Source organism: Amblyomma mixtum, chromosome 2 (genome assembly GCF_055824585.1).
Source record: "Amblyomma mixtum isolate Tamu chromosome 2, ASM5582458v1, whole genome shotgun sequence".
Taxonomy (NCBI): Eukaryota; Metazoa; Arthropoda; class Arachnida; order Ixodida; family Ixodidae; genus Amblyomma; species Amblyomma mixtum.
The window spans coordinates 113,114,275-113,124,750 of record NC_143013.1 but is presented as its reverse complement, the minus strand read 5'-3'; the positions used below and the strand labels follow the sequence as shown (position 1 = coordinate 113,124,750).

The window sequence follows — 10,476 nt, the reverse complement described above, 5'->3', positions numbered from 1 at the left end:
TGTCGCATCCATCGGCGCCTCGGAGTCGTGGTCGCCTGAAGTGCTCTCCCTCGTTGGCTCTTCTGGCGCCGCAGCAGCATCCGCCTTCTTGCCAGTCGTTTCTGCAGCGGGGTCACCTTGTGACTTCTCGTCGCCAGCGGGCAGCTCCGGCTGCTGGGAAGCAGGGCTGTCGCTGAGTCCTGGAGGGGGCGGTGCTCCGGCGTTCTCCAGTTCCTCCTGGTCCATGAGCAGCTCACTGCCGTCGTCTTGCGGCGGAGCAGTACCCGTGGCCACACGCGCATACGTGCGAACGCATCCTTCCCGTTCGTGTCCGAACGCGTGACACAAACCGCATCTTGGCGTGCGGCAGTCGCGTCGAATATGTCCCGTCCTTTTGCACCGTAGGCATATTGGTGGACGTCCAGGCACCACCACTAACACTTGTCCTCCGTAGAACTTGAGCATGTGGGGCAAATCATCGATAGAGAGCCCCTCCTTCAGAACCATACGCACCAGACGGGTTGTTGATTCGACGTCTTCGAACCCGGGACTGTTCCACTGCTCGCGGTTGACGTCTGTCACCTCTCCAAATTCTTCAAAAGCCTTCTGCACAGATTCATTCGACACGTAGAAGGGCACCCAGTGCACCCTGAAGGCCAACTCACGTTTGTTGGGGTCTATGACCGCACAATAGCGTTTTTTCACTTCAAGTGTTCCTTCTGTCAGCAGTCGTTCCTTCGCTTCCGCAGTTTTCAGCTTCAACATCCACACATGCGACATTTGAAACGCCCCGATGCCAGCCACGAAAGGTAGAACACCGGCAGTTTCCAAAGGCTCCCGAAAATCCTGTATGCGATAAGGCCGCCCGGCAATATCGCAGTGAAGGAAAACCGCTGTCTTCATTGAGTCTCCCGAAGGCAGCGTAGGCAAAACTAAGCGATAGCCCACTGGTGGGCGTCGCTCACCGAAACCTCGGCCAGACATGACCGATAACGAAGCGCGCTCAGAGCTTCCCATCACACGACCGTCTCCCACGGAATCCGGAAGTGGAATCGACTGCGCCACTCTGCTGGACGAGGAGGGAGAGAAAAGTTCCAGGTATTTCAATTGCAATAGCATAGTGGCCACGTGAGAGAGCCTGCCTCCGAAGAAAGAGAGAGAGAGAGAAAAAAAAGAAGTAGCAGAGCGTGGTTTCGATCCACGGACCTCTGGGTTATGGGCCCAGCACGCTTCCACTGCGCCACTCTGCTGGACTAGGAGGGAGAGAAAAGTTCCAGGTATTTCAATTGCAATAGCATAGTGGCCACGTGAGAGAGCCTGCCTCCGAAGAGAGAGAGAGAAAAAAAGAAGTAGCAGAGCGTGGTTTCGATCCACGGACCTCTGGGTTATGGGCCCAGCACGCTTCCACTGCGCCACTCTGCTGTTTTTTTTTCCCTTTATTGCCGGTAAACAATACATGCACAGGAATAAAAATCGCTAGCCAAACTTTGGCTGAGGCGACGGATTAAAACATTTTCATGTCGATCAGTTTGTCCATAACTGCCACCCAGTCCGGTGGCTGAGGTTGACTGCGGAGAACATCTCTCAGAGAGGCTACACTTTCTATAAAGTTTTCTCTGACTGGTCGTACATTTGCGTCTGCGTGCGTAGCCGCCATCCTCGTTTTCCAGATGCTGTGGAGGCCCAGTAGCATAAACATGTCATATGGCACTTCGTCACTTTCTATAGGCAGAAACCGGATGCCGTAAGGAGTAACAGGTAGTTCTTTTTTTAAAGTTCTTTGCAAGATGTCCCAGTGGAAAACCGGGTCCCAGCAGTCGATAAACACATGTTCGATGGTCTCGGGTTTTTTGCACAGTGTGCAGTCGACGTTCCATGGTACGAAAATGCCTTTATCGTTTAGCCATGTTTTCACCGGAAGGGTACCAGAGTGTAGTTTAAAGAAAAAGGATTTGACGTTCGGTCTTACCGGCATCTTTTTAACTCGATTTAGCACATCTTGGCCTGGGCCTCCGCAGTAAAAGGATCGGTATAAGGGTACAGGTATAAAGATATCTAGCAAATCCTTGTACAATTTTTTCCTTGGTACAGAAGTCAGATACTCTGTCGAAAAATGAGAGCTCAAAATGTGAAATGCAGCCACAACTTCGCGTAAAAACCCAGTTACAGCACGATTCGTGGCTGGGAAACTGGACACAACAAATTCCGGTAACACACTGCCTAAGCGCACCTGCAACATTGTGCGCAACAGAGGATCGGTTTGATCACGTAGAAACAAAAATCTTGAGACAACTTGTTTCAGAAACAAATTGGAAAGTCCAAGGCCACCCCTTTTGACCGGAAGGAACAGATTAGCTCGACTAGTTCGCTCCCAATTCGAGCTCCAAATAAAAACAGCAAACACTCTATGCAGCTTCTGCACGTTTGCTCGGGTGATGAGCAAGAACTGCAACAAATACCAAATTCTGGCTATTAAAAATACATTGCACACATTTGCACGCGCGAAAACAGAAAGGTCACGTCCTTTCCATCCATCCGCTTTTTTCCTTGCACTCTGCGTTACCTCACCCCACAATTCTGTACTGTTCTTATAGTGCTCTAAGGGTACCCCCAAATACTTCGCAGGGGAGGTCGTCCATTGCATGTTAGCAAACACTGCGGGTGTGCTCTCCCAATCACCGTGCCAAAATCCAATGCACTTATCCCAGTTAACTTCGCACCCGGTATTTTTGCAATAGGCCCGCGCAACTCTGACAACTTTTTTAACGCTTTCTTGGTCCGCGAAAAAAAAACAGCAATATCATCAGCGTAAGCGAGCACTTTTACTTGCACCGACTGAAGAGTGAAACCGCAGATCCCATCATTGTGTAGCAGCGATAACAGGAAAGGCTCAAGATAGATCGCAAAGAGCAGAGGCGAGAGCGGGCAGCCCTGCCTGACCGAGGAAAAGCCAGCCCACGAAACACAAAACATCTTACGAACGTCTCCGAACAGCTTCAAATGACTACAAACGTCTTGCGCTGTGTTCAAACGTCTCATAGATGTCGACAAGAAGAAGTTTCCTCTGCGACGTCTCTTAAACATCTGCAGTCAGACGTTTGCTGTGAAACTTCCGTGAAACATCTGTAGTCAGATGTTTTCTAGACTTGATTCTAACACGTGGAACTTGAGACCACGTCAAGGAGATGCGCCAGCAATCAGCAGAGAGTTGCCACCGTGGATTAAACATGCTGTAAATCACTGCACATAAATTAGATGGCTCTCCTGCTTGACGTTTCGAAGAGCAGGCGCGCCGGTGCAAAGACCACTCTTTGTATTCGAACACAGAAAGCACGTTTTCTCCTACGGAGCCCGAATCACGTTCCACATCGAGTGCAGCTAACCCGCCACTCGTAAGACTGGATTTACGTAACATATTGTCACGGCTTGACGTACAGGCCGGCGGCGAGAACGGGTGAAGACAGAGAGCACAGAACAAAACAGGCAGGTCCACCAGCAGCAACGTCGTCGTCGGCGCGCCGCAATCGCTACTCGTCTTTTTCTTCCACTCGCGACACTACCTCCCCCTATAAAGAAGCATCGTCCCGATGCTAGCACGGAAGCAAGAGCACAGGAAGGAAAACCACACACGCGCCCAGCAACTCCTGCTGGCCAGTGTAAAAGGGAGTGGTAAAATCAGTTCGGGCCCAGGCGATCATCGCGCGTAATACGGTTTAAGCCGCACTACGTGCACTATTTCAGGGCGGGGTGAACGACGTGATGACGGTCGGGTTCCTTCGGGCAGCACCTCGTAATTAAGTTCACCGAGGCGGCGAACAACTGTATACGGGCCGAAGTAGCGCTTCATGAGTTTTTCGGAGAGACCTCGACGGCGCACCACACCCAGACCTTGTCTCCAGGGTAAAAATGGACGTCGCGTCGACGGAGATTGTACCGACGAGCGTCGGCATGTTGTTGATGTTGGGTACGGAGTCTGGCGAGTTGCCGAGCTTCTTCTGCGCGCTCGCAGACTAGTCGGGCATCATCGGCGACGTCGACAGGTGGCTCGTGCGGTAGCATAGCGTCAAGCATCGTGGTGACCTGTCTTCCATGTACCAGCTGGAAAGGGGACATACCTGTCGTCTCCTGGACAGCGGTATTATAAGCGAATGTAACGTAGGGCAGTACCGCGTCCCAACTGCGGTGGGCGACATCCACGTACATGGCGATCATGTCGGCCATGGTCTTGTTCAGCCGCTCCGTCAGCCCATTCGTTTGCGGATGGTACGCAGTAGTTCGGCGGTGGCTGGTGCAGCTGAGACGGAGGATCTCCTGTGTGAGCTTGGCCAGAAACGCGGCACCCCGGTCAGTGATCAAAACGGCAGGGGCACCGTGACGGAGCACAATGCACTCAATAAAAAATTGGGCTGCCTCAACAGCTGTCGCCGACGGAAGTGCTCGGGACTCCGCGTATCGTGTTAGGTAGTCCGTCGCTATGATAACGTACTTGTTGCCCGACCGCGACGTTGGAAATGGACCAAGAAAATCCATTCCGACAGTGTGGAACGGAACAGGCGGTGGTTCGAGTGGTTGGAGAAGGCCAGCTGGTCGTATGGGCGGTGTTTTGCGCCTTTGACACTCTCGACAAGTTTTTATGTAGTGACGGACGTACTTAGGAAGTGTCCGCCAGTAGTACCGTTCTCGAATACGTGAAAGTGTTCGGCTGTAGCCAAGGTGACCAGCTGTAGGATCGTCATGGCAAGCTTGGGCGACCTCGGCGCGCAGGTCTTCCGGCACAACAAGGAGCCACGACCTCGGGCTGCTGTCGAAGTTCTGCTTGTACAATACACCATGCATTATCTTGAATGTCGGCAGTATGCGCTGGAAAATGCGAGGCACCGCAGCTTCGTGGCCTTCCAAGTGCGCCATCAGCTGATCAAGCTGAGGATCACTGCGTTGCCGAGCAGCCATATCTGCCATGTCCAATGCCCCAAGGAAGCCGTCCTCTTCGTCATTTTCGCCTCCCGGTGCCGGCTCCACGGGGGCTCGAGACAAGCAGTCAGCATCATGGTGTTTGCGGCCGGACTTGTAGGAGATGGTGACGTCGTACTCCTGTAGCCGAAGGCTCCACCGAGCAAGGCGGCCTGCTGGATCCTTAATATTGGCGAGCCAGCACAGCGAATGGTGATCGGTGACGACACGAAAAGGGCGACCGTACAGATAGGGCCGGAATTTGGTGATGGCCCAGATGACAGCGAGGCACTCTTTCTCAGTTGTCGAGTAATTGCCCTCCGCCTGCGAAAGAGCTCGGCTGGCATACGCAATAACCCTCTCAGCGCCGTCCTGGGATTGCACCAGCACTGCTCCTAGTCCTTTGTTGCTGGCGTCCGTGTGGAGTTCAGTGTCGGCGTCTTGATCAAAATGGCCTAGTATGGGGGATGTTGCAAGGGCGTGTTTTAATTGGCGGAATGCTGATTGTTGCTCCTCGGTCCACTCAAAGACAACGTTATCCTTCGTCAGGCGGTAAAGTGGTGCCGCGATCTGGGCAAAGTTCCGTACGAAACGTCGGAAGTATGCGCAGAGACCAAGAAAGCTTCTGACGGTCTTCTTGTCCGACGGTGGAGGGAAGGATGCGACGGCGGCCGTTTTCTCGGGGTCTGGCTTCACACCCACTTGGCTGACGATGTGACCAAGGAACTTTAGTTCACTGTATGCGAACCGGCACTTCGAAGGCTTGAGCGTGAGTCCGGCGTTCAGAAGAGCTTGAAGAACCGCTTCAAGACGCACCAGATGGTCTGCGAAAGTGCTTGAGAAGATGACAACGTCATCCAGATACACGAGACATGTCTGCCACTTTAGACCGGCGAGCACAGTATCCATGACTCGTTGAAATGTCGCGGGCGCTGTACACAGGCCAAACGGCATCACCTTAAACTCGTAGAGGCCATCCGGGGTTATAAATGCAGTCTTTTCGCGGTCGCGCTCATCCACTTCAATTTGCCAGTATCCACTCTTCAAGTCGATGGACGAAAAATAGCGGGCATGACGAAGACGGTCTAGGGTGTCGTCGATGCGTGGTAGTGGATACACGTCCTTCTTGGTCACCTTGTTGAGTCGCCGGTAGTCGACGCAAAATCGTAGGGTCCCGTCTTTTTTCTTCACTAGTACTACAGGTGCGGACCACGGACTGTTGGATGGTTGGATGACGTCGTCCTTTATCATTTCGCGCACTTGCTCCTGTATGGTTTCCCTTTCCTTCAAGGAAACGCGGTACGGCGGCTGACGAATCGGGTGCGTTGCGGGGTGTCGCGAGTGGAAGAAAAAGACGAGTAGCGATTGCGGCGCGCCGACGACGACGTTGCTGCTGGTGGACCTGCCTGTTTTGTTCTGTGCTCTCTGTCTTCAACATCGTCGAGGCCATCGCCACGGAACGGGACGACAGATCTTGGAGTGACAGGCACGTAGACGATCCTCGACGCAATCGCGGGGTCGGTTTGTTGTGACTGGGACGCCATGGTGACGTTGGCTGTCCTAGATGTCCGCGATCCCTCGGGCAAGAGTCCGAATTCCGGCGCTTGGCCTTGCTGACGTCGGCTAGCGCGAGTCTCAGTTTCTGCCGAGGGCTCCTCCAAGAAAACTCGACGGCCAGGACTTAGGACGGGGCTCGAACTACGAGGCGGGGTGCGCTGCATGAGATGCGTTACCCAGCACCTCCACCAAATGTCACGGCTTGACGTACAGGCCGGCGGCGAGAACGGGTGAAGACAGAGAGCACAGAACAAAACAGGCAGGTCCACCAGCAGCAACGTCGTCGTCGGCGCGCCGCAATCGCTACTCGTCTTTTTCTTCCACTCGCGACAATATAATGGCCCTGAAAGCCGACGGTAGTTACGCGAGTGAAAAAATTTGCTGCATGTTGCGAACGCCTCTGTTACGCCTCGGCTAGCTGGCGGCAGCATGCGGATTGACAGGCGCAGCGCACGCTGCCTTCGCCGAGCTCGCTCGCGCGGTTTATCGCGCAGATCACCCGCGCGCTATCTTTTCGTGGCGGCGTATCTTGGAGGCTATCTTTCTTGAGTCACGCCGCAGCTTGCTGCTTAGTGTCGCTCCGCACGGTGGCGATGCAGGATAGTTTGCCAAAGTGGTTTTAACCGTTTAAAGCAGAAAGAAAATGGAAGCTGCAAGTGCTTAGTTTTACATGAAAGTATTAGATTCAATTTGTTTTTGGTTCTTTGATGATTTGTTTATTTTTACGTTTAGAAATTTAGTACTTCATTTGGTCATTTGGCGTTGCAGAGGCTAGCGATAGCTACGCGCGCGAAGCGGATGCTGCGCACGTTGTAGTACGTTTCGCTGCGCACTTTTTTCCGCGCTGGTTGGCACGCCGCTGCAGTTTGCATTTATTTTCCCCTTTTTCTGCGGTATCGTTTACTACCAGTGTTGCACTGAGATGTGAGCCTGGTTTTCCGCAAAAGTAAGTAACCTTCCATTTCTCTTCTGTGGTGAAAGCGTCGGCTTTGCCGGCTAAGCCACTAACGCGCCTGAATTAACCTTTGGTTTAAAAAGCACAAAACAGTAGCAGCCAGTGTTTTACATACCAAAGTGCAGCGTTGAATATATTAAAACAGGGCATTTGCATGTATTTGAGCTTTTGTTAAGTGGATACAGCTAGGCTGCTCTCGCATGCGAGTTGCTTTCTTTACCAAGGCGATGACAAGGTGAACGTGACAAAGCTTCAAACCAACCAGCTTTGTTTAAGCGTACAGGGTTGTCCACTTCTTAGTATGCGCTAGCGCATGGCCGTGCTATTTGGAGGGTCACTGCGTCCGAAACGGCTGCGCATCGAAGCGAAGTGGCAGATGACGCGAAGCACCACGTCCAGGTACACCTCCTGCGCCACTTTGGTGCGATGAGCGGCTGTGTCGCACGCGGTGGCCCTCTGAAGAGTGCGGCCATGCGCTGGCGCATTCTAACTAAGAGTGGACGACCCTGTACGTTGATAAGGCGCGATTTTTTTCCTACGCGGTTTTATTCTTGCCAAGGACTCTCATCTGGCCACCTGTGTGCTCCAATTTTCCTTGCTGTGATTGCCGTCAGTGAAACTCGCGTTAAAAAGGCGTTATCTTAACTGCGTCATGCTTTTATTTCATTGCGACTGAGAGCCCCGGCACAAAGGTAGTCTACTCACTGGTGCTGCTCTGTATGTGTGCAGGCTGTTTGACAGTGCAGTGAAGTACTAAGGCTCTTTGCAGGCATGGCAGCTTTTATTTTTTGGAAAACCATTGCACCGTGCACAGCTGGCGTTGTCCCTACTTCACTGTGTACATTTCGTTTTGGGTACAGGCTGTTCAACAGTGGTTTTCAGAGGACCTCCTTGCCTGCTCAACTTCTCAAGTTTTGGTAAGCACGCTTTGCAGCTGACACCTTTTCTTTCACTTCATGATTTCTTGTATAGGTCTAGGCTCTTTGCTAATGTTCATTCCACAAGCCCCATTATTTGTTTGTCCTTTAGAACTCCAACTGTTGGCCGGAGGAGCAAGGACCTGGTCTAGTTTCACGCAAATTAATAGCAGCACCTTGTACTTGGTTGTTCAGACGACTTGGCCTGGAGATTGTTTCAGTTCTGAGGTGGGAACCTGGACTAATGCTTCTTGTGCAGTGGTGTAAGTAATCTCTTGCGCACTGTTTGAGCTTCATTGTACAGATTAGAAAGGGCTTCTTTGGCAATGCAGTGTTAGGAACCTTATACACATGCACTTTTATTTGTCTTATCTTTCAGATGTGCCCTGTGTGGCTGTCAAGTTAAGGTCCAAGATTTAACACATCTCTGGTGTATACTGAAGTGATGCAGGCATTACCAGGACAGCAGCATCTCTGCTATGTTTTCATGCGACGGTGCAAGATGTCAAACATCAACCACTTTTGATTCAGCCACATCTTGCAGGTAAGAGAAAGCCTGTTTGCAAGATGCAGCTTAGGAGGTTCTATGAGTGCAGTGTGCATCACAGTAAGGCAGTGTACTTGCTATTGACTGCTTGGCTTTCAGTGTCCATGCGCGCTGTTTGAATTTTGCTTCTGTTAAAGGCCTCCACAGTGATTGACTTCTTGAGTTTATGGTGAGCCGTAGCACTCTGCTGAAATGCCGCTTGCAATGACATCATATGCATATATGTTTTTGGTTAGCTTATTTTATTGCCTGTGCTGTCACTCCTTGCCATTTCCTGGTCTTATTTGCTTCCGACTCCTCATTGGCCATTCTACATGCACCTGACTGACTGCTTTTGGTTACTCTAATATTTTTCACTTCTGCAGGCTGCTGAACAGAGCTGGATTTGACTTCCCCTTGTTACCGTCTAGTTGGCATCCTCCTTGCAAGAAAAGCGATGTTTGGAACACCTAGCAAGCTCTTCATTGCCATCCACATCACAGCAACTTGATCATCAACGCATCCGTTGTGAACAAGGCCTGGGGCCAAATGAATTTTTGATTTAACAATTGGTTTCTGCTCGACACTTTCCCGCCATCCAAGTGCTCACCATTGTTATGTCAGCCAAACCAGTGAAGCTACCTCCTCCATGGCTTCTAACATTAATTTCCTGGTCCCATTCTTTTATTGTGTGGTTGTATGCACTGGATTCAATAAAGAGTAACGCAGTGACTGGAAAGTGTGCTAGCACATGCATTTATGGCTCATTACTACAGCCATACATCCCTTGTAATGTGGGCTTATTGTTCGGGTCATTGCAAATCAGCTTTGAGTTCATTTTTGAGTGTATACCAGAAAAATGAACTAACATTTTTAAAGATTTAGAGGGTTTAAAGGCATCACTAAAAATCATTCTTGAAATGCTTAAGTTACTACAGGCACCCATTTCGGAAAAAAAAGGAACGTCTAAAAAAATTCTAAAAAAGTTCTACCTCAGAAGTTTTCTAGCCGTATACAAGCGTAGCGTTAGCAGAGCTAATAGAGGGCTAGTAAACGTCTAAGTCTAAAACACTGCTTAGATGAAACTTCTTCTAGATGTCAAGTTTTTTTTTCCGAGACTTTTTTTAGACGTCTATTAGCGGTTTTTGTGTTTCGTGGGAGGCACAGGTTCAGTAAGCTGTTTGTTCACTATAATACGCGTAACACAGTTTTCGTACGCCATCTGTACACCTTGCAATATTACAGAGCCGACGTTGGCATATTCTAGAACGGAGAAAAGAATTTCATGTGACACGCGATCGAAGGCCTTCGCCAGGTCAAGCTGCATCATGGCAACTCGTCCCACGAACGCATCGCAACATTCAAGAACAGTTCTAGCAATATGCACATTCGTTCCAATGGTGCGACCTTTAATACCACACGTTTGGTGCGGCCCTACTAGGCCCTTTATAACCTTTTGCAGTCTATTGGCAAGAACCTTCATAAACACTTTATAGTCAACGTTGGTAAGGCTTATCGGCCGATAAGCCCCAACGGACAGTAGTTTAGCCTGGTCCTCACTCTTGGGCACTAAAACCACATGTGCTGTTTTA

General features: G+C 50.8%; 1 protein-coding gene and 1 long non-coding RNA gene across 4 annotated transcripts; one reads left to right on the top strand and one right to left on the bottom strand.

Moving 5' to 3' along the window:
- Nucleotides 1-1,483: 1,483 nt before the first annotated feature.
- On the bottom strand, nt 1,484-2,681 carry LOC149360619 (uncharacterized). Its single transcript, XM_089569349.1, has one exon. It carries the CDS (start codon nt 2,621-2,623, stop codon nt 1,484-1,486), a length of 1,140 nt encoding a protein of 379 aa, XP_089425475.1. The 5' UTR covers nt 2,624-2,681.
- Nucleotides 2,682-7,342: 4,661 nt separating this feature from the next.
- LOC149360618 (uncharacterized) lies at nt 7,343-9,491 on the top strand. 3 transcript variants are annotated; one of them, XR_016288334.1, is made up of 5 exons: nt 7,343-7,432; nt 8,211-8,358; nt 8,471-8,621; nt 8,738-8,902; nt 9,271-9,491. It is a non-coding gene; the product is annotated as an uncharacterized LOC149360618 (long non-coding RNA). The 3 variants fall into 3 exon arrangements; XR_016288336.1 differs by having other exon boundaries at nt 7,414-7,432; nt 8,302-8,358; XR_016288335.1 differs by lacking the exon at nt 7,343-7,432 and adding an exon at nt 7,524-7,718.
- The last annotated feature ends 985 nt before the right edge of the window (nt 9,492-10,476 follow it).